Source organism: Macrosteles quadrilineatus, unplaced genomic scaffold, assembly GCF_028750875.1.
Source record: "Macrosteles quadrilineatus isolate MER2022 unplaced genomic scaffold, UCM_ALF_1.0 Scaffold_1__1_contigs__length_201487025, whole genome shotgun sequence".
Lineage (NCBI taxonomy): Eukaryota > Metazoa > Arthropoda > Insecta > Hemiptera > Cicadellidae > Macrosteles > Macrosteles quadrilineatus.
The window spans coordinates 90,500,470-90,525,996 of NW_026542594.1; the positions used below are offsets into that span (position 1 = coordinate 90,500,470).

General features: G+C 36.8%; 1 protein-coding gene across 1 annotated transcript in view; it reads right to left on the reverse strand.

The window, feature by feature from the left end:
- LOC128998808 (uncharacterized) overlaps window positions 1-25,527 on the reverse strand; it is a 261,627-nt gene that overhangs the window by 124,777 nt on the left and 111,323 nt on the right. The window contains exons 8-10 of the mRNA XM_054425167.1: window positions 17,540-17,635; window positions 12,418-12,532; window positions 11,386-11,503 (exon numbers count right to left, since the gene is read on the reverse strand). Of these exons, the coding sequence (XP_054281142.1) occupies window positions 11,386-11,503; window positions 12,418-12,532; window positions 17,540-17,635 (329 nt within the window). The remainder of the gene's footprint in view (window positions 1-11,385; window positions 11,504-12,417; window positions 12,533-17,539; window positions 17,636-25,527) is intronic.

The window sequence follows — 25,527 nt, forward strand, 5'->3', positions numbered from 1 at the left end:
CCAAAACGTTTTGACTCCAAATAAAATAACTGTAAAAGAAGTAAGAGATTTTAGTGAAAAAAATTTACACATGTTTACTAAATTATTAGATCATGAAAACTGTATAGATGTTTACAACGCAAATGTTATGGAGAAATTCGACACTTTTCATAGAATTTTTATGTTTTATTTTAATACATGTTTTCCTAAGTTTAAGAAACAATGCAAACAATCAAATAATATTTGGATTACAGAAGATTTGAAGAATGAAAAATCTAAAATTTTAAACATGAGTAAAATGGCACGTAACACAAAAAATAAAATTGTATTTGATAATGCCAAAAGTCTGAATAAGGATTTTAGAAAAAAAGTCATTGCTACTAAAAAGAAACATTTTGAGACTAAGGTTAAGCAATCTAGTAATGTATCTAAAACTACCTGGAAAATCCTTAATAATGAGGTCTCCAACAAGAAACCAGCATTTAGTAATATTGAAATAGATTTTAATCATACATTGTTTACTGATCCTGGAGATATTAGCTTAATATTTAATGATTTTTTTAGCACCTATGTAACCTCATCAATACTTCCTCACCTTGCACAAAATAGCAACACACATGTCAACAGCCAATTCAACAAGCCTCCCAAACTAAATTTAGGTCAACCAGTCACAGATAGTGAAGTTTTAAAAATTATCAGTTCCTTTGATAACAAACTTTCAACTGGTTTTGATGAGATACCCATGAAAGCATGCTAGCTATCAGTTAGTGAAACCTCTTGTGCATTTAAAAAATTGCTTAAGTTATTCCTCTTTATAAAAACAATGATTCTAAAAAAATAACCAATTACCGTCCTCTTTCGCTATTACCTACCATTTCAAAAATATATGAGAAAGCAGTTTACATACAACTGACGAATTATCTGGAAACGTATTCTTTACATGATAATAATCAGCATGGCTTCAGATCAGGAAGATCAGTTACAACTGCAGCAGTAGATTTTATAGAATCAGTAATAAACTCTCTTCACAAAGGTGAAACAACAGTTGGCATATTTTTAGACTTAAGTAAGGCTTTTGACAGTGTGTCACATACAATTCTTTTAGACAAAATCAGAAGTTTGGGCATTGATGGAATTTCGTTTGAATGGTTTAGATCATATATTTCTAACAGATATCAATACGTTGAAATTAAAAATTTGACAAATAACAGGTTAATCTCAAGATCTTCTCCTCTTACAGAGATTCACCATGGGGTACCCCAAGGGTCTATTTTGGGACCAATCTTATTTCTCATTTATATTAGGGATCTGTCAATTCCATTTTCAACTAGTTTACACAGTAGTAATATCTACCTGTATGCTGATGATGTTACTTTTAAAATCAGCAATTCATCTTTATCAAATTTAGAAAATCATTGTTCTGATACTTTAAATACTAAATACTTTTTTTTAATTCTCATCAGCTCTTGTTAAATTTAAGCAAAAGTAATTTTATTGTTTTTACAACAGGAAAAAGAAAACAAATTGTACAGCCTGTAATTCCTGTAATTCAATTTCAAGACATTAAATTGGAAGAAATCACCACAACAAGGTTTTTAGGATTAATTGTAGACAAAAATCTTACATGGAATAAGCATGTTGACCAGGTAGTCAACAAAATTACTTCTGGTATCCATGCTATTAATAGAATGTCAAAGTTTTGCTCAATAGAAACATTAAAGATTCTTTATTTTGCTATTATCGATTCATCAATATCTTTTGGCATAAATATTTATGGCTGTACCTCTAAGCAAAACCTGGATAGAATTCTTACTCTTCAAAAAAGTGCAATCAGAATTATGTTAAATTTAGAATGGGATACTTCCGCTCGTCAATATTTTTCAAAATTGGGAATAATGACTGTGTAGCCTATAGTATTTATGTTTTTCATACAATTTTACACACAAAAAAACTTTCTAATGCTAATTTGGTCCCTAAACTTGGTGATAGTCATAATTATTTTACCCGGAACAGAAATGAAATTGCTGTCAGTGTCCAGCACTTCAAACAAACACACAAACTTTCACATTTGTAATATTAGTAAGACTATCAACATTTAACTATAAAAAAACCTTGTTGCCTTCCCTGTTGCAGCAAACCTAAGAACTCGTTAAACTAATTAAATAGGGAATACATATGACATTTTTAAGGAGATATTTGAGTGAAAGGGTCATTCCATATCAAGTGATCAAAATAAAAAATAAAATTTTCCCTTATGTTTTTCTTTCTTGTTAGTTTTTGGTTTATTAATCTTACTTTAAAGTTCCAAAAAAAGCGCGGTTTTGCGCTTTAAGGGATTTACGTTTTATTTAATAACTCAAGAAACAATAAAGATAGAAAGGTAAAACAAAAACCATTCTTTTCAGGATTAAATTAGCTTTAATTTGATATACAACATGACAGTATTTCAAGTAATTAAAATTTCAACCCCCCAAACTCAAAATTTCAAAAGCCAATCCCAAAAAACGCATATGATTAAAAATTTTCAAAAAAATACCATGGATCCTTAATGTTATTAATAATTTATGTCCAAAAATTCAAGTTGGGATCTCAATGGGATCCATATTAAAATAATTTTTTTGTATAAGCCTGCAATGTAAATAGACAAGTCGTAGGCTACAGGGCTAATAGTTACATTCATTAGCTACAAAAATGTCTAAGTAACGTAACATACAATAAAAAGCTAACAGTCTATAGGTCTAACCAGTTGTACAATACAAGTACAGTAAGCCTAAGTGTCTAAAATTTGGTAACTTCACTTTTTAAATAAGATATCAATTTCCTTTGATACAAGCTTCTTTGAGGATGAAGAGCAAGTTAACCCAGATTCAGAAATGATTGCGGAATTGAAAGAAAAATTTCAGAAAACTACGAAAAAAAGTGAGAAGTTCTTGAGACTTACAACATTACCTTACATTACATTACTTACATTTTAAGTTGGACTGTAAAAAAATTGAAATCGAGTTTGGTGTCAGTAATAGGATGGCCAGAAGAGCTAAATCGTTAGTTAAAGAAAAGGGAATAATTTCATGTCCAGACCCAAAGCCAGGAAAAACTTTGGACCAGAATGTTGTAGATAAAGTCAAAGCTTTTTACAACTCTGATGATGTGAGTCGAATTATGGGGATCACATCATTTGTCCGAGTTTTCAACTGTCCGAGTTTGTAAAAAATTACAAAATATTTGAAAAATCATTTGTCCGAGTTTTCAACTCTCCGAGTTTTGATAAATAACTAATAATAATTAGATAAATCAACTGTCCGAGTTTTCATTTGTCCAAGTTTATTAAATTATTTTAAAAAATATCGAAATATCAAGTGTCCGAGTTTTCAACTGTCCGAGTATGGTTAAAATAATAATAATATTTCGTTATATCAACTGTCCGAGTTTTCATTTGTCCGAGTTTTTAAATTATTTAAAAAAATATCAAAATATCATTTGTCCGAGTTTTCAACTGTCCGAGTAGGGGCAACATCAAAATGTGACACTGCGCGCCGAGACTAGCGTGTCTAAAGCGCCTGTTCAGAAGTCGATGTGAACCCCTTCTGTGAAGGAGTCAGGCATTGTGCAAGCCGCGAGAGGCCCTCACGTCGAATTAAGAAAAATTATTTTATTTTTATATAAGACTAATTTTACAATTATTAATTATAAAATTAAACTCTCATCACCTAACACAACCAACCAAACTTGCTGATAATATAAAATACCCCCGCCATTATTATATTATCAGCAAGTTTGGTTGGTTGTGTTTGGTGATGACAGTTTAATTTTATAATTAAAAATTGTAAAATTAGTCCTATAATAAAAATAATATAATTTTTCTTAAGTCGACGTGAGGGCCTCTCGCGGCTCGCAAAATGCCTGACTCCTTCACAGAAGGGGTTCACATCGACTTCTGAAAAGGCGCTTTAGACACGCTAGTCTCGGCGCGCAGTGTCACATTTTGATGTTGCCCCCTACTCGGACAGTTAAAAACTCGGACAAATGATATTTTGATATTTTTGTAAATAATTTAAAAACTCGGACAAATGAAAACTCGGACAGTTGATTTAACGAAATATTATTATTATTTAAACCATACTCGGACAGTTGAAAACTCGGACACTTGATATTTCGATATTTTTTAAAATAATTTAATAAACTCGGACAAATGAAAACTCGGACAGTTGATTTATCAAATTATTATTAGTTATTTATCAAAACTCGGACAGTTGAAAACTCGGACAAATGATTTTTCAAATATTTTGTAATTTTTAACAAACTCGGACAGTTGAAAACTCGGACAAATGAACCTCACCCGAATTATGCCAGGCAAGAAAGATTTTGTAGCGATGAAAGTAAATGGATAGAAAGAAAATGTGCAAAAGAGACTGGTTTTATTAAATTTAAAAGAATACTTTGAACTGTTCAAAAAAACAGAATCAGCGCTTTGAAAATTGGTTTCTCAAAGTTCGCTGATTTAAGACCGAAGAACTGTATCTTGGCTGGGGGAAATGGAACTCGCTCTGTTTGCGTGTGCACAACGCAACAGAATGTAAAATGAATGATTGTCGGAGGAAAGCTGAAAGAGGTCATTGAGAGGAAGATTGATGAAGCTACTGATCTTGGCGATTACAAACAATGTTTTTCACAAATAATGTGCCAAGAAAATACCCCTGACTGCTACCCAAACAAATGTGTAAAATGTCCAGGAGTATTAAAACTAAAAGAAGTACTTCTGAACCACTTTGAAGAGGGGATGATAGAGACCATCACATACAAACAATGGGTTTCTGTGGATAGGTGTACATTTGAGCCATTTTGCAAGACTGTAGAAGAATTTGTGGACAGTTTTTGTGAACAGCTTGTTGAACTAAAGAAGCATTCATTCATATCCCGTCAGCAATCCAAGTACTACAAAGATTTGAAAGAAAACATTCAAGAGGATGAAGCAGTTGTAAGTTTGGACTTTTCAGAAAACTACTCTTTTGTGGTCCAAGACGAGGCTCAGTCTTTCCACTGGATTAATAACCTCTGAGCTACTGTGCATCCATTTGCTGTTTATTACAATGAGAAAGGAGAAAATAAGTATATGAGCTTTGTAATAATATCAGAAATGCTTGATTCACAACTCGGTAGCAGTCCATTTATTTCAATTGATATCTTATTTAAAAAGTGAAGTTACCAAATTTTAGACACTTTAGGCTTACTGTACTTGTATTGTACAACTGGTTAGGCCTATAGACTGTTAGCTTTTTATTGTATGTTACGTTACTTAGACATTTTTGTAGCTAATGAATGTAACTATTAGCCCTGTAGCCTACGACTTGTCTATTTACATTGCAGGCTTATACAAAAAAATTATTTTAATATGGATCACATTGAGATCCCAACTTGAATTTTTGGACATAAATTATTAATAACATTAAGGATCCATGGTATTTTTTAGAAAATTTTTAATCATATGCGTTTTTTGGGATTGGCTTTTGAAATTTTGAGTTTGGGGGGTTGAAATTTAAATTACTTGAAATACTGTCATGTTGTATATCAAATTAAAGCTAATTTAATCCTGAAAAGAATGGTTTTTGTTTTACCTTTCTATCTTTATTCTTTCTTGAGATATTAAATAAAACGTAAATCCCTTAAAGCGCAAAACCGCGCTTTTTTTGGAACTTTAAAATAAAATAACAAAAAAACAAGATGAGATAAAACATTTTTTTTCATATTTAAGCTTCTTTTGCATAGATGTATCTAATGTAAAAAGATCAATCCTGTAAAAAATGGTGAGGTAATTGGTATTTGATCACTTGACATGGATTGACCCGAAAACCCAATCAGGCAAATGGAAATTCACTTAGTCTGCAGGATTGCAGAAGCGGGGGTATTTAAGTATAATAAGAAAATATGCTCCAAATATGACATTTCCTTTCTTGAATATTTGAGTTTTAAATTTTACAATTATAATGTTGAGATTACTCAATGTAACTTTTTCTAGGTGGGCTAACATCTAAACCATTTCTTCCTGTTTCATCATTTCCATGTAATAACATAACAAGTATTTTAAGAACCTGGTAACATAAACTAGTTCAAATTTAAAAAGACTTTTAAGTAACACGAGCCTTTACTTATGGAATAAATTACCAGATCTCAAATTGGTCACTTAATTTTTGGTTCAATTTAGACAGTTTTGTTGTTCTGTGATAAAATATCTCTGCCGAACAATGTTGCAAACAAAGGTTACAAAATATCCCTGTGGTGAATGCAACATCGGTGTAAAATACTTCAGTATAAAATGTACTGGTCCATGCAACTCCTGGTTTCATGGTGGGTGTGTCAATATCACAGAAAAACAATTGAAAAACCTTTCTAAAGAAGACATTTCCTTATGGAGGTGTAACAATTGTAGTTATCTTCCCCTCACCTCTAGAAAGCCAGCGTTACAACTAAAAGAAGACCAAACTCCCACACCTCCAAATCAAATATCCTCTGAAAGTCAGGGTAACAAAATGGGCGAGGTAGAAAACAAAATTCTAGAACTAGAAAATTCAGAAGATCCCGATTTAGAAACTTTTCTGGCACTTGCAGCAGAAGTTGGAAACGCACTTCTAGCACAAAATAGCAAACTAAGAGAAGAAGTACTCAACCTGACCCTACAAAACTCGAGTCTGGTTTTAGAAACTAACAAACATACAAACCATCAACATCATGAACTACCACGCTCAAATTGAACAACTAGAAGATGAGAAAAGCACTATTCTAATTAGAAACAACAACCTAATCAAAACAATAACTGAACTAGAACACCAATTGGAAAAGGAAGTAAGCCTAAAAAAACACTCTAACAAAAACATTTGAAGATTATGACAAAGATAGGGAAGAAACATTTAATAGCTTCAACACAAAAATAAAAGACATGGAGAATGAAATTAAATGCCTTAGGCAAAAAAATACATGTAGCAGAATAAACACCAGAGAAGAGTCTACAAAATCATTCAGAGAGACAAGCACACAGACAACCAATACAGAGGCGAAGGATCTCACAAACAAAATAACAGTTTCAGACAACAAAAAACCAGAAGCATCAAACACAGAAACACTAATTCTACTTGAACTAAAGGCTCTAAAAGAAAAACAGAATAATATGAAGTCAAAAATGAAGAAATTAGAAGATAAAATAACATTAGAAGATTCCCAGCACCTAATAACTGAGAAAAAGGAGACTCCTTGCAAGCCAATTAACACACCAAGACGAGTTTCATATAATAAAAACAAATTGGCAACTACAGATAGTGTCACGGTGCGCGGCGCTTCGCTGGAGCATGCGCACTGAGAGCTTTTCCCCCACTACGCCTCGATGTACGGTACAGTCACGTTCAAATACTGAAGTTGTGAACTAGCATCAGCTGTCAAATTAGTTTGTATGTTTACGTTTTTGTATTTTTCTGTCTCTCTCGCACTGCCTCCCCTACATGCCAAGCACGGTGAAACGGTCTGTACTAAGAAAACCCATTTCAGTGTTTCCTTGCAAATAGCAAAAAGCAAGTTGAGGAAAGAAGCACCAGAACACCAAAGTCAACCACAACAAACACAAAATCAAAATATTAAAAAACCCAAGGCCGTCAAAGTCCCGAAAGGAGTTTGCTCTACTTTCAAGGGCACTATATCTCCCCCAAACAAATCAACTAAACCAAAGAACACAGGGAAAACCCCGATCACCGCCAAGCTTCTTAAGCCGGGAGAGACCATTGAAGACATCTTTTGGAAAAATATAGACCTATATAAAAAGAATATTCTGTCACACACCAAGCGACTAAACATGACCGAGATGGACTGCCTCTCTTCTCAAGGAGAACAGAAACATGAGCAGCTGCAAGAACCCAATTCAAGTCAACAATCCAATCACTCTACAGTGTCCCATACCCCTTTTTTAGAAACAAACAGCCTGAAAAAAAGCAAAAGAAAAATCTACAAATCTCCAAATAATTCTTGTGTAGCAATAATGCACCAAAATATTAGAGGACTTGCTACAAAGACGAACAGACTACACCATATTCTCAATGACACAAAACCAAGCATTCTAGTCTTGACTGAACACGGACTGAAAAAAACAGAACTAGAAGCTACAAAAATTCCCGGCTACTCTTTAATTACCCACTTTAGTAGAGAAGAACATAAACTTGGAGGTGTTGCAATATATTCCAAGGAATCCCTTGCTGATACAGTATCAGCTATTAACATATCAAACACATGCCAGGAGTTAATTTTCGAAGCAGCAATGATTCGCATGCAGACAACAAAGAAAAAGGATATCTACATTCTGGGAATCTATAGACCACCAATCGAAAATGCAAGAATTGCCCTTGATCTCCTATCAGACACGCTAGAACTACAAGAAGTACACAAGAAAAACCTCATACTCATCGGTGACATAAATATCGACAGGCTCACCCAAGATTCCAAAAACACCATGCTGGAAGAAGAGTTAACCACACAAAACATCTGGAGATTTCCTTTAGAGGCCACCAGAATAACCCATGACACAGCCACTTCAATAGACTGTATATGCTCAAACATACCATATGCGTATATTACTGGACAAGTTGTGCATATTGGTCTATCTGACCACGCTGCGCAGCTGTGCCTGCTGAAAACACACCAAGAAGACACTTCCCAAAGATTTGTAATGAAAAGAAACCTAAACAACACAAACCTAAACAAACTGAAGGCTCACCTCCATCTACAAAATTGGGAACATGTTTACTCTTCACCCGATCTTGAAACCTCCTACAACAAATTTTATAATATTCTTCAAACAGCACTGGATTATACATGCCCATTAAAGAAAACTAAAATTAGTACAAACAAAAAACATATGAAGTATTACGATCCTGAAGCAAAATACCTTAAAGAGAACTTTTTGAAAGCTCTGCAAAAGTTTGAGTTAACAAACAGAAATGAAGACAAAGTAGAAATGATTAATAGAAAAAGGATATACGACATGAAACTAAGAAACCTAAAAGTGTCCTCAACAGCTAGCTTCATAGAACAAGCTGACAACAAACCAAAAGCACTATGGCAAGTTATAAACAAGGAAAGGAAAGGAAAATGTGAAGAGAAACCCCTTACAGAATTAGAAATAAATGGCAAACTCACAAACGACACAAAAGAAATGGCCGAACCCTTCAACACATTCTTCTCAAATATAGCAGAAAATACCCTTGACCAAAACAGAGCAATCGTTATAGACCCTGAAGCAGTGCTGAATGGAGAGGAACCAGTCTGCCCAATACACCTTACCCTAACTTCAACATCCTATAAAGAAGTTAAAACGATAATAAACTCCCTAAAAGCCAAAACATCAAGTGGAATAGATGAGTTTTCCTCTAAGATGATAAAGCACTGCTCTCAAGAACTCATCTCTCCTCTGGTTTATCTTATAAATAAATCATTTAAAGAAGGCAAATTCCCATCCGCCATAAAAGTCAGTAAAATATACCCCAAACATAAAAAAGGACCAACTGAAAATGCTCAAAACTACAGGCCCAACTCTCTCATCTCCAGTTTCTCTAAAATCATAGAAAAAATTGCTCTGGCTAGATTAATCGCACATCTTAATCATAACAAACTCTTAACTGACAACCAACATGGCTTTCGGAAGAATAAATCTACATCCTCAGCTATAACAGCACTAATTGAGTACGTCCTAGACCAGATAGAAAACGAACAATACATTTCCGCCATCTTCCTTGATTACAGTAAGGCTTTTGACTGCCTGGGCCACGACCTGATATGCAAGAAACTCGAAAGACTCGGTATAAGAAACTCTGCGCTAGAATGGTTCAAAAGCTACCTAACGGGGCGTTCACAAGTCGTGGAACTGACAAACTCATCAAATGAAGTCACAGAAAGTGTCAAATCTTCAAAAAGCAAGCTGACGAGAGGAGTTCCACAAGGCTCTGTATTAGGCCGGATTCTATTCATCTTATTGACTGATGACTTCCCCAAACAAATTGGGAGTGAAAATGCTGTTGCAATCATGTATGCAGATGACACAACCATTTTGATCAAGGACAACACAGCCCAAAGCCTTTACCTTAATTCAAAATCGATCTTAAATAAAGCTATCCTCTACTCAAAGAACAATGACTTAGCAATAAACCCCACAAAAACTACAACTCTGAATTTCAGTAAGAAAAAAGACATAGTCCCTCAATTAGATGATGTAACAATAGAAAACCACTCAAAATTTCTCGGTGTTATCCTTGATAACAAACTAACATGGAAAGAGCACATCAACCACCTAAGCAAAAAAATCAGTACTGGAATATATGTCGTCAGAAGAATAAACTACATAGGCGGACTCTCTGTGGCCAAAACAGCTTACTTCGCACTGGTAGAGTCGCATCTTAGATATGGCTTGACAGTGTGGGGAGGAACTTCAACAAAAAATATGAATCGAATTCTTGTCCTTCAAAAGAAAGCCATAAGAGCCCTCGCCAACCTTGTCCCACCACAGACTTGCAGACTAGCATTCCCAAACCTAGGAATCCTCACAGTGGTGTCTCTCTACATACTTGAAACCATAAAGTATGTGAATGAAATAAACCCCCCAAGAAACCAAGACCTGCACCACTACAACACCCGTCATGGCTCCAAATTTGCACTACCAGTTCACCGAACAACTCTTTGGGAGAAAAAACCTTCCTACACCGGCTGCAAGCTGAGGAACCATCTACCTGACTACCTGAGAGACCTGACTGGCAACAAGCTACACCAGGAGTTGAAGACCCTTCTACTCAATAAAGGAATTTTATGAAAATTATGGAAATTAACATGTACAATTCACTGTTGTATTGACACTATTGTAGGTAATTCTAAACGAATGAACAATAAAGAATATTGAATTGTATTGTATTGTATTGCAAAACATATTTTGTGAAATTGAGATTTTTTAGAACAACGATGCAAATGACTGCATGAGGTATTTTTTTTTAATACACAGTTTGGCAGCACTTACAAGCAATTAAATTCGTGGGAAACTGGCTTTGTTGACATTGGCGGCCAGTACGTTTTCGTGTTTTGTTTGTTTGTTTGTTTTATAATCCCTTCTGTCACTTGCAATGGTGTTTTGCGGAGCTATTCAATTCAGTTTTGGTTGCATTGTTGGTGAAATGCTCATCATTCAGTAATATCACAAACCAATTGGTTATTGCAAGTAAGAAATTCAGTATTATCCATTTACATTATATATTTCTCTATTACAGTATTGAGTCTGAAATAATTGAAAGCTAAACAACAGATAGCTCTAGATAAGAGATACACGTACACAATATGAATATAGCTAAATATACTGATATGGCTTTCATGATTATAGCAGAGTGTAAGCACCTTGGGAGTGAAGATATCATCATTTTCATCAGAACTGCCATCATCCATTCCCTTGATCTCACAATAGTCTTCTGACCGAATAAACAGGAGAAGAAATATGTCTTCTAAAAGTTCTAACCTGAAAAATATAGTTTTGGTAGTTATTTAGTTTATGTTTTTAGATTACATTAGTTGTATAAGAGGCAACTATTATCTGTTATCAAGGATAATCACAAGCCTTTAAAAATTAACTTCTTTCTCATTAACATGTTGAGTGCTAATAAATATGAGTACAGTATTGCGACACTGAAATGTGAAAAATTATAATGTGATTATTTACTCAAAAATGATGTCAGAGTATCCAAAATCATGAATCTAGATGTCTCAGTGTTGGTTTTGGCTGAAAATGTAACTTCACTTCTGGGGCGGGAATTCCCGTCCTTAGGTACTAATGCCGGCCCTTGTCCAACCCCTAACTACAGGGTGTTTCAAAAGAATCATCCGATTTTGTAGGTTTATAATTTGAAAACTAATAATCATATAGACATGAGGTTGATTTTATATTAAAGAGTAACTAATAATGTTTTGTAACATACCATTTACAGGTGTTCAATATGGCTCCTTTTAGATGCACAGCATATGTGCAACTTGCAATACAAATTTACTTATGTAGAAAAAAGCTGTGAAAACAATATAAAATTTGAAAATAAATGTAAATTGATTCCGGGTCCAGTTCTTACCGTCTACCGTAATAGCTTTTTCCCTATAGGGAAATTTGCATAAATGCCTCTCTTGTTGCTACTATAATCCGAACAGCAAGGTAACATCTTACTTCTTGTAAAGAGAAAGTAAGAAATGGTCGTAAGCTCCATCAACCAACAAGGAGATCATGTGGAAAAATTACCTTAAATTTACAAAAATAAAATATTCAAACCAAATATTTTTTATCTAAAACCAAATATTTAAAAAAGTAATTCTTACAAAGATGCATTTTGTTTTTGTTTCTTGTGCTCTGTAAGATATTGTCATGCTCATTGTAAAAATGAAACTTACCTAAAATTAAGAGGTTCAATTTGATTTATCTTGTCACCAATGTTCACAATAGTGTTAGAGATGTCTTCTTTATATTTCAGGTTGATAAACTGGCTTTTATTTTTGTCTTTTTCCGCTGTAAAATAAAAAAGTACCAATTTAAAACCAAACGATAGTAAGGGATTTTAGTTTTGCTACAAGACTCTATTAAGTGGATCATTCGAATCTAAATACTATACATCATATTTATATTCATATATATTGTTAATTCTGACTTGAATAAACTATTTCATTCATGTTGTATGTACAGTAGACCCCCTCTTAACCGACCCTAATGGGACCGGACCTACGTCGGATAACTCAAAAGGTCGGTTAAAACGGGCAATCCCTAAAATCATAACATAATGAAATGCCATTCATTTGGAATTATATAATCAATATTTTGAAGTCATACTTGCATTATTTATAAAATAAACTACTCTCATCTCCTTTTTCGTATTGATAGAAAAGTCTTAAACACAAAACATGGTTAAGTCTAATAGGCCTACTTTCAGTGGAATCTATATTTATAAAAGAGGAAGTTTGTATATATATATATGTATATATATTTGAACGTTATGGACTTCGAAACCGCTCGACAGTTTGTAATGAAACTTTCAGGCATTATTAAGGATTATTCAAGGATGGTTTGTGTGAAGTTTGGTGGAGATCCGTCAAAAGGGCTCCGCCACAGTGGCTCTGGAGTTTCCCATGTTAACCTTATGAGTACTTATATTTAAATGGAATGAAAGAATCTTAACGGCTGGTTCAACTAAAAAATTTAATTCTGCGATGTTCAATAGCATTAAAGTTACAAGGTTTACCAACAGGGTGCAGCACTAATTTTTTTAAATTTATGACAACAGCTAATTTGCAACCAAAAGGTGAGTGAGCGTATCGAACGAACTTCAAACTGGAGGCGAGTTAGTGTAGCGAACGAGCTAAACTTGAAGGCAAGTGAGCGCAGCGAACGAGCTCCAACCTAAAGGTGAGTAAGCGTAGCAAACGAACTTCAATCAGGACGTGATTGAGCCATGCGAACGAGCTCATCTTGAAAATTAAGAAGTTAAACGGGGCAAAGCCCGCGGGTACAGCTAGTATATTATAATACTAGGCAACAGTCAATAAAATTCCTATTTTAATAACTTTAGTACTGTAATGTACTAATTGATGTTTCCAAACCTATCGTAATACAGTACAGAACCTTTTGTCAAAATTAAAGATACAAGCAAGCAATTTTGTTACAAGGGACAGGATGTTTATTTATAACCTCTCACTGTAAGCTCGAGCGAGGCACAAAAACTATGACTAAAACTAACTTGACCTTGGAGTTGTTAACCCCCCTTCCCTGCCCTCCCTACAAGTTGCGTTGTTTGTTCACTCCAGCAATAAGATAATCAGTTCTCAAAATCGTAACGCACTTTATGATGTTATAAATTTGCCGCACAGATAACATATCAGATCAGATTTGCTCGAGCTACGATAACGAACGATGATGACAAACTGACAATAGGCTATGCTATATTTTTTGTGATCAATACAAAATAACTTATTCTTAGTCATATCCTGTGGAGATAAGCGTATGGTTCAGTTCTCATCGCCCAGCGTGGGAGCGGAAATACCAAGATTCCTAGAAAGCGGCAGCGGTTAAACCGAACTGCTCTCAAAGCAAGGTCGGTTAAAACAAACTGTATTATTTCACGATCGAAGGTGGATAATCCGATTATCGGTTAATATGAGGTCGGTTAAGAGGGGGTCTACTGTAATATTCTTGTTAAAATTTTAAATGAACAGTTCAGGGAGGCTTATTACAATAAAATTAACAATCGGTTCCGTGCAAGCAAACTTAAAGATACATGACAGAAAATAATATTGAATTTTTAACAATATTTTCAAACAAATCGGGTGTAGAAAAATAAACTGGTTTATATGAGTTACTTCTAAAAATTCTACAGAATTTTATACAACCACCAATTTGATCGAGCTAGTTTGCCCTCACTCACACTACAAACAACGCTTAGCGAGCAACCCTGCAAACATATCTTATCAAACCATTTCAACAATAAATCTGAAGATCCAGATCCAAATTTTTCAAGATCTGCATCCGGATCCGGTACCGACTGACATTTTCTTGGATCCGCCCATCACTAATATTTACATATTAGTAATGGTCGGATCCAGATATCGGTCTACCGGATCCGCCGGATCTGAGCTAGAACCGACGCCCGATCGGATCTTGGGCTGGATCCGGTTTTAATAGATCCGAGTTCTTTTTTAATTTAAAATTTAAAATAATTTAATTTAAAAAAAGTGTTTAAAATTTTTTTTCTTATTTAAAATTGTTTTAATTCTATTAACACAAAACAACCTTTATAAAATACAATTCATTCATAAGAACAGGTGTTTTGTCATAGTGATGAATTTAAAAATAAATTAATAGTGACTATCTGTGTCCATATATAAGACAATCTGACATTACCTACCCATATGAGTTATTGACGTTGACATATACTGTCACATTACCTAGCCATATGAATTTTTGACATCAACAAATACTGTGAAATTGCCTGTAGCCATATGAGTTAATTAAAAAACCTGCCCTTGGAAAAAAAAGAAAAAAAACTTGTATGGATCCAGATCCGGATCCGCTACCGACATTTTCTTGGATTCGCCCATCACTAATACATACATAGCCTACTTCCTCTTTTATCTAATAAATAAAATTCTCGTGTCACAGTGTTTGTCTGCAAACTCCTCCGGAACGTCTTCACCGATCGTTATGAAATTTGGTGTGTAAATTCTGTAGGTATGCGAATCGGACGTAAACTATTTCCCGTTTCGAAATTCTTAAAAGGGCTCCGCCCCAGTGGCTCTGGAGTTTCCCATGTTAACCTTATGAGAAATGGAATTAATGAATCTTAACAGCTGTTTCAATTAAACAAGTTGGTTCTGTTCTATGATGTTCAATAGCATTAAAGTTACAAGGATTACCAACAGGGTGCAGCACTATTATTTCTTTTACATTTATGACAACAGCTAATTTGCAACCAAAAGGTGAGTGAGCGTAGCGAACGAACTTCAACCTGGAGGCGAGTTAGCGTAGCGAACGAGCTAACCTGAAGGCAAGTGAGCGCAGCAAACGAGCTCCAACCTAAAGGTGAGTGGCGTAGCGAACGAGCTCCAACCCAAAGGTGAGTGAGCGTAGCGAACGAACTTCAACCAGGACGTGATTGAGCGATGCGAACGAGATCATCTTGAAAATTAAACGTAACGGTACTTTCTTTCCATCGGTCTGTCTTAGGGGAAACCTATAACTTAGGCGATACGAAGTTCGCCGGGTCAGCTAGTACATATATAAAAAATTCAAACGAATGGTGTTTTTAGCCTCCGGGGACATCAAAATGAATAAGTAAATCGGTCCAGGGCCTAGGTCTTACCGTGCCACCTACGGTAATAGCTACTTCCCTATAGGGAAATTCACTAAAATAGATACATTTTTATGATCCTACTTAAGTTTAAGTGCTACTCGCACAGTATTTTTCACCACTCTAGTCATTGAAACCCGTTGTTCGACTTTTACTCTCACTAAAGACAGCAGATAAAAATGATACAAACAAAATCATATTAGTTTCAAAATGGCTTGTGACAACGATATTTCGCTTTTTCGATACTACAATACTTCTAAAGAAATTGAAATTTTGTCTGTTTTTGTTTTTTTTTTGTTAGCAAATTTCCCATATAGGGAATAAGCTATTACCGTAGTACTCATGGTAAGACCTGGACGCGGGACCGATTTTTTGTTTTGTTTTGAGGTCCCTAGAGGCCAAAAACACCATCCGTTCAAATTCATATATATATATATATATATATATATATTTATATATTTATATATATATATATATGTGTCCGTCAGCACGATAACTCGAGCAAAAATGATCCGATTTTGATGAAATTTGGTACAAACATGTAAAAGTACGTTTATTTGAACGAGTACGCGATCCAGCATGATCGGACCATGGGAACGGGGGTTTACGGGGGGTTTTATGGGGTAAAAATAGGTTTTTCCCATTTTTGACCCAAAAAACATAAAATTTAGCAATTTCTTTCCAAACCATTTTGTAGAGCTTAAAAAAACAAATAATTTAGTATATTGAAGCGTTATTATGCGCCTAATGGTTGCGGAGAAAATTCCAAAAATTTTTAAATTTAAAATTCCCATGTTATTCTTATGGAGAATAAGTAAACTGTTGTAGTTTGCTTGTTTGTGAACATATTTTGATCAAATTTGGAAAATGTTTTTATTTCTTACTAACTATTCACATTTTACAAAAAAAAACAGTTTTACCCTCCCTGATGCAGCAAACCTAAGTACTTGTTTAACTAATTCTATTTAAATCAAGAATAAATGTTATATTTTTAAGTAGACATTTCAGTGTAAATCCAATCAGTCAAATGGAAATTCGCTTAGTCTGCAGGTTTGCTGCGGCGGGGGTATTTTTTTTTTCATTAGGATTTAGCATACGGTAATAATTGTATACCAATTAGAACCCTCAGATGTAATTAGTGTACTTGAAATGCCTCATTACTTCAGGGATTAAGTTTTGGTGGTAGAAGGCTAAGTAAAATAATAAGTACTTGATTGGAATTATTTTCCCCTATATCTTCAGTACTTCAGTATAATCTTAATCTTTGCTCAATAGTTACAGCTGATTTTTTTCCCCTTTTTATTGTATTTTTTAATTTGCTAGTATACTGTGGATGGATTGTTATTAACACATATGAGTAGTGACAATTCTTTTTTTAATGTTTCCTTGTTATTTTGTTCAAACAACATAGTTACTTAGCAACCCATAAGGCCAATGTTAATTTTTTTAATTTTCAAATGAGTTGTGTAGCAAAATACAAATTTTACTGGGGTAGTGGCTGTCACCAATCACAATTTACGGCTATAAGTCCCTAATTTCAAATATTAGTCAAAATCCTTCCGCTGTATTACGACATATATATTACAGACAGAAAGACAAACACATAGCTCGCGTATTAGAGAATAGGATTTGAACAGAATTCCAAGAAATGTTATTAAAAGAAACCACGGTTAACATACCTTCATTGAAGTAATCTACAGCTTTTGTGATTGTTTGGATCATATCAAATATCAGAGTAAATCCTTCAAAGACTCTGACATTCCAGCTTTCCTTCCCTGAAACATAAAATCAATCCATTATTTTTGTAACAACATAAATGAAAAAAATAAATGAAATGAAAAACAGTGTAAAATAAGATTCAATTCCAATAAATGTACCTATCAAAAACTTTTAACTTGCTAATTACATAAAAAAAAATTTCAAACAATAAATCAAAAATAAAAAACTCAAAGCTTTTACTTACTTTTAAATGATAAAATCAAACATAGACAAACAATAATTTACAACTGGTTTTTATTACGGTTATCTGGTTTTTATTACGGTTTAAATGAAAAGTAACATGTGATCTTGCTTCTAAAAAGCATTGCTCACTTAGCATTGATTATAAAAATATCTCATTATATACTATGTGAACAAACAAAAACATTAACACTCTTACTACTAAAACAAACAGAAATATACTTAGCCCTACTATTTATAGCTCCTACTATTCATGCACCAAAGGCAAGTGCATATACAACTTAGTTTTTTATTGTTGTTTTTAAATTGAAATATTTGTATATCAGCTTAGAATTAGGACATTTAACGTCATTCAAACAATGTTTATGTCGAGGGTAGGGTTAGTTAAGAGGAACTTGTTTGAAAATATACATGTAATGACCCTGAGACGCTCGTAAAAAGTTATTCATTATTAGAATAGAATGTGAAATCTACAGGAAGTGTCAAAAGTTTTAATATAGATAGGTAGTTATTTTTTTTTTTTTTAGGGAGAGGAGGGGGGAAAATGCTTTTACGCACACCGTTAGCCAGCCTGTAGTGTGAGACTCCTGAATCTATCACAGACTACTCACTAAAAAACCCCCTTGACTCTGTTGGACACAGACCTGGAATTGTTTGTCACATTACTTCAAGTCAGGCCAACGTGTGACCTAAGCCCTCAGGGCTCTCACCGTTTTTGGTATTGAGATACTTTATGACCTACACCGCATCCCAGTCAAGGTCGAGCTTCTTGGCACGGAGAATACCCTGGATGTAATGTGACACACAGGTCCAATTGTCCTCACCCTCCGTCATCATTGGTATGACCGTGTCCACTGACATCAGTCCTACTAACTGTTGAGCCTCCAGGCGGGGCCTTTCCCAACACTGGCAGTGGAAAAAGGTATGTTCCACGTCATCGGGAATGTCTGGGCAGTATATGCAATTGGGTGTCACGGCTTTGCCCATCCTGAACAGGTACGGCCGGAAAAAGCCGTGACCCGTCAGAAATTGGGTGAGGTAGAAGTCCACCTCTCCGCACCGCCGATTAACCCAAGGTTGGACTTGCTGTATCAGTCGCCTGGTCCAGCGTCCCCAAGTCTCCTGTTCCCAGCTCTCCTGCCACAGCTGGTAGGTGCGGGTGCGTTCCTCTGTTCGTGCCTGGTCCTCCCCTCGGCGCTGATAAATTGCTTTTCTCTCCGCCGCCAAAAGTTTGACGGGGATGACTCCAGCAACCACCAGGACGGCGGGTTCGGACACTGTTCGGTAGGCGGATGCAACTCTTAGTGCTGCCTGACGCTGCACTCGGGCGAGTCGCATCCTGTATACCTCCTTATAGATGAGTGAACGAAGTGAACGAATCTATGTATCGTGTATAGCGGAGTCGGAGAAAAGTTGTCCGCTTGTCTGTCTGTCTATCTGTGTGTGTGTTCGCACCAAAAACTCAAGAACCGTCGCACTTATAGCGTTCAAATTTTGCACAAATAATTATGACACCAGTGGGAAGACCTCATTAAAATTCTAGACGATTCCACTCAGTAGTAATTATAAAACCCTTAAAAAACATTTTTGAATTTGTCCCATAAGAATAACATTAGGAGCTACCTTCTTCTTCTTTTTATTTGTTTACGTTTTGCGACCAATAATTTTGTTGTCTACTTAAGACAGAGAGAACGACTTTTACTCTAAGCTATTTCATTCATGGAGTAAACAGTTTGGCGTCTATGAATATATATCATTATAATTTCACAGGTTTCAGAATAATGTTGTTTAAATTAAATTAAATTTCACAACTTTCTGAATAATAAACTGAACTTTACAATATTAATCGGCAGTTATATACCGTTTATGTTCAGTATTAATATTCACCTTTAAATTAAAAATATATATGTATATATTTAGAACAAAGCAGCTTTCACATTATTCCATTTAATGTTCGCATTGAAAATTAAATATTCAAAGATGTTAGTAATAATACTAAAATGCTATGCGAAGGGGGGGAACAGGTCCACGACGTAGAGAGTGGTAAAGGAAGCGAAAAGGTGAGCAGTGCGGAGTGTGGAAATCCTTTGTGACTGTTAAATTAATATATCTGTAATACTTAAATGCTATGGAAAGAGAGGGAAACAGGTCTACGATGTAGGAAGTAGTGAAGGGAGTCGAGGCGACCATTCTGGAGCGTGGGAACCCTTTGTGACAGAATAATGTTTCTGCAATTCTAAAAATGCTATGGAAAGGGCGAGAAACATGCCCACGTAGGAAGTGGTGAAGGAAGTAGTAGTAGATTAATGTATATGCAATAATAAAATGCTAAAGGAAGGGAGGGAAACAGGTCCACGACGTACGAAGTGGTAAAGGAAGTAGTCAAGGCGAGCAGTCCGGAGTGCGGGGACCCATTGTGACAGTTAGGTTAATGGATCTGAAATAAAAAAATGCTAAATGAAGGGAGGGAAACAGGTCCACGACGTAGGAAGTGGTAAAGGAAGTAGTCAAGGCGAGCAGTCCGGAGTGCGGGGACCCATTTTGACAGTTAGGTTAATGTACCTGCAATACTAAAATGCCATAGGAAGGGAGGGAAACATGTTCACGACAAAGGAAGTGGTGATGGAAGTAGTCAAGGCGAGCAGTCCGGAGTGTGGGAACCCTTTGTGACAGTTAGATTAATGGATCTGCAATAATAAAATGCTAAAGGAAGGAGGGGGGGAACAGGTCCACGACGTAGGAAGTGGTAAAGGAAGTAGTCAAGTTAGCAGTCCGGAGTGTGGGAACCCGTTGTTACAGTTAGATTAATGGATCTGTAATACAAAAATGCTAAAGGAAGGGAGGGAAACAAGTCCACGACGTAGAAAGTGGTGAAGGAAGTAGTTAAGGCGAACAGTTCGGAGTGTGGGGACCCTTTGTGACAGTTAGATTAATGTACCTGCAATAATATAATGCTAAAGGAAGGGAGAGAAACAGGTCTATGACGTAGGAAGTGGTGAAGGAAGTAGTCAAGGCGAGCAGTCCGGAGTGTGGGAACCGTTTGTGACAATTAGATTAATGTATCTGCAATAATAAAATGCTAAAGGATGGGAGGGAACAGGTTCACGACGTAGGAATCGGTGAATAAAGTAGTCAAGGCGAGCAGTCCGGAGTGTGGGATTCCGTTGTGACAGTTAGGTTAATGGATCTGCAATAAAAAAATGCTAAAGGAAGGGAGGGAAACAGGCCCACGACGTAGGAAGTGGTGAAGGAAGTAGTCAAGGCGAGCAGTCCGGAGTGTGGGGGCCCTTTGTGACAGTTAGTTAAATGTACCTGCAATACTAAAATGCCATAGGAAGGGAGGAAAACATGTCCACGACGTAGGAATTGGCGATGGAAGTAGTCAAGGCGAGCAGTCGGAGTGTGGGGACCCTTTGTGACAGTTAGGTTAATGGATCTGCAATAAAAAAATGCTAAAGGAAGGGAGGGAAACAGGCCCACGACGTAGGAAGTGGTGAAGGAAGTAGTCAAGGCGAGCAGTCCGGAGTGTGGGGGCCCTTTGTGACAGTTAGTTAAATGTACCTGCAATACTAAAATGCCATAGGAAGGGAGGAAAACATGTCCACGACGTAGGAATTGGCGATGGAAGTAGTCAAGGCGAGCAGTCCGGAGTGTGGGGGCCCTTTGTGACAGTTAGTTAAATGTACCTGCAATACTAAAATTCTATGGGAAGGGAGGGAAACATGTCCACGACGTAGGAAGTGGTGATGGAAGTAGTTGAGGCGAGCAGTCCGAAGTGTGGGGACCCTTCATTAGTTAGATAAAGATATATTGGATTTTTAATCATTTTTAGATGATATATTTACGATATCGTTATTTTAAATCATCATTGTAATCCATACGAATTTTTTTAGGAGATTCATTACATCGTGCTTTGGCAATTAGGTTAAGTTAGATTAGTTCAGTTTGGCTTAGTTTTGTTTATGATTTGCCTCATAACAAATATGGAAATAGGCTTAATTTAATCAAAAGACACGTTGTACAGGAATGATGGATTTACCCATTTACCTCCTATCGATAACTGTTGGAAATCCATTACGTATATTACCAATGACTTTGGTTAATTAATAGATGAGAAGTTAAGATTGTTGTTGACTAAGATTTGGTTGATTTGCCCATACAAATAACATTGTGTTCGCCAGTGACACCGGTAAGTAGGCTAGGTGTGGGTGGACTCTTTCATTACTGCGCTCATGTTCACTCATCCCGTTACGCGCAGAATAAGCGTACTACTAGTTTAGAGCGACTGCCCACACCTCAGCACCGTACAAGAGTACGGACTGGACAGAAGACATTAACAGCCTTCTACGGCTGGACCGAGGGCCTCCGACATTGGCCATCAACCGGCTCAGAGAGGAGACCACCCTAGCGGCCTTGTCCGCCGTACGGAAAATCTTATCCCGCGAGCTAAGCTTGCTGTCCACCATAATCCCAAGGTACTTGGCAGAACGAACGGTCTGGACTTCGACGGCCTCTACCCTCAACGGCACGATGGTGTCAATCCGTTTTTTTGTTAATATCACGATCTCAGTTTTGCTCAAAGCAAGCGAGAGACCGTGGTCTGTCATCCATGCGTTTACAGTACACATAACTCGGTTCAGCTTTAGCTGAGCCAGCTCAACACTACGTGCAGCTATCAAAACTGCAACGTCATCCGCGTACCCAACCAAAACAGTTTCCTCAGGCATTTCAGACCTCAGGAGGCTGTCGTACGCGACATTCCAGAGGTCTGGGCTGAGTATGGAACCTTGGGTAGCACTGGAAGTGACACTCATCGTCCGTGGGCCCTCTGTAGCGTCATACATGAGGAGGCGGAACCGGAGATAATCCTCTATGATACGCATGAGGTATGCCGGGACGTGGAAGGTGTTCCCCAGAGCCTCCAGCATATCGCACCACCTCGCGGAATTAAATGCGTTTCGCACATCGAGAGTTACGAGCAGCACAACCCCTCGAGAGTAGTGGTTAAAATCCTCAGCTCTCATCACGGCTTGCTTCACCTCTTCAACAGCGTCAACCGTAGATCGCCCCATCCTGAATCCATACTGGCGAGGGGACAGGTCCCCCGCAGCGACCACGGCTGAATTCAGTCGGGAACGGATCAACTTCTCGAGGACTTTACTAGCCGTATCCAACATACACAGATGTCTGTAAGAGGATGGCAGGTCTGGGTCTCCCTTTCCCTTCCCAACAAGCACAAGCCTAGCTGTTTTCCAGGACAAGGGGAAAACTCCTTCGACTAGGCAGGCGTTGTACATGCGCAAAAGGATCAAGGGGTTATAGTCAAAACCTTTTTGAGGACTTCGCCGGGTACCCCATCGGGTCCAGGAACTTTATTGTTCTTCAGGGATAGGACGGCCCCCTCCACCTCTAAAGGACTGAAAAGTGGTACGTCATCCACCCTTCCAAAATCCCGCAGTGGGCGCAACGTGTGAGCCGGGAAAAGGGACTCGACTATCCTCTCCATAGTGGCCCCATCCATGACGGAAGGTGGAGAGCGGGTGCCAAGTTTCTTGGTTACAAGTTTGTAACCCAAGCCCCACGGATTGGAATCGATATCGTCCCTTAATGTCTCCCAGCAACTGCGTTTACTCCGGTTGATGGCTCGACGAAGAGACCTCCTAGCCACTCTGTAGGCATCCAACTTACGACGTCTGTCTACAGGTTCTCTGGCCCTGGTAGCAAGTCTGGCTCTCAATGCTGACCGACGCAATTCCGCAATCTCGGCAGTCCACCAGTACACAGGTCGCTTATTGCACCGGGATCTCCTGCGAGGCATAGACTCATCGCAAGCCGAGACGATTAGTCCCATCATGGATGTAACTAACACCTCTGCGTGAGCCACGCTAGTTGCGGGGGGAACCACCGGTGTTCCTCGTAAGATGGCTTCATTGAATTTTACCACGTCCAATTTTTTAATATTCCATCAAACGGGCACTTGACGAAACGCGGCTACTTGTCTCTGATGACCATCCAGGACATCAAAAATAATGTACTGGTGGTCACTGCCCGTGTAATCCTCCAGGACTCTCCAGGCTCTTATCCTTGGCAAAAGGGACTCAGATGCAAGGGTTATGTCTGGGATCGTTCCCCGAATCCCAGGGCGCCGGAAAGTTGGCGTGTTTCCCTCGTTGACGACAACGAGTCTGGCTCTGGCAGCAAAGTCCAGAATGTACTTGCCCCGGGAATTGGTGAGGGTCATTCCCCACTCGACAGCCCTAGCATTAAAATCCCCACCCACGACGACGTGTCCTGTGGTATTGCGCACGCTCTCTTCCAGGCGATCTATCTTCTCACGAAATTCACGGATGGCCTCGTTGGGAGTGAGGTAGACACTAAAGTAAGTGACATCCCGGCACCGAACCCAAACGAAACCTTGGCCCTTCGCGTGACCCCGTACTTGTACTTTTGCTGCATTACGCGCCCAGAATGCAGCAGTACCAAGACTAGCAGGGTATATAAATACAAGAATATAGATAGGTAGTAGCTACCTCTGGATTAGAAAACATCATAACTAATCTATGGGTAGTAATATGAAATTATGATTTAAAAATTTGTGAAAAGGCAAATGGTGTGAACAATATTTCTCTTAAAGTGGCAAAAATATACAATTAATTATCTCTGTGAGAAAAAAGTTTAAATTTTTCAGGTGTGTGTCCTACTCTTAACACATGTTAATTGTTCAAAAATGTTAAAATGATTCAAGTGTGAACTTTATAATTTCACTATTTTTTACACCAAAGTCTTTTAATACAATTATTCACATTAGCGAAATTTTAAATAATTAATTAGGGTTAGATACAGCAACAGATATACAATCTCACTTTTTTCATAAAATCAATAATAAATGAACCATCAAATGTAAGAATAAATAACATGTCACATGATTGTAGAGAATATTATATGCCTAGGTATTTATAAACCAGCTGTGGAATTGTGAATTAATGTGGTTTGACAGTTCAGCTTGTTTACATTTGGGTGCATAGCAAATTGCAAACATTGTATGTGTTCTCATGGCAGCCATGGAGACCAATCAATATTTACTTTTAAAATCCTCACCTCAGAACTTATAACCCTAGCAGTGGCCAATGTTAGAAGTGGGGAATGGCCAACCCATTTTGGCGATTTTGCAGAACTTTTTTGGAGAACATTTGTAAAAATTCAACCGTACAAGTAAACCTAGCCAACCTCATATTCATTTTGTTCGGAAAGAACAGGAGAATCTAGAAATAGTAATATCATAATGATGTAGACAGTGTATTTTATGGGTAAAGTGAAAAAAAAAATTGATTTTTTTTTGTGAAATTTCAAAAGCGGCCGTTATTTTTTTTCCTATGGATTTTTTATGGGAAATTCATTATATTAATTTTGTAGACAATCTAATTCCCTACATAAAAATATATAACATCTTAGGAAAACATTTTTTTTTATAAGTTTTTGGTGTGGAGTGTTTGAGTAAATTAATGAAAAATTAAGAGAGAAAAAATAAAAGTCATGTTTACAAGAAGAACAGAAAGGAATAATGTTTATTTATATAATACAATGGATTATCTTTAAATCATCAGCTGTTTTAGTAATTTAAAAATTCTAAACAGGCTAAGAAAAAATTTTAGATAAAAGATCTGAACATACTCCCGGCCTTGGAAGTGTCCTCACTTCAACAGTTAGT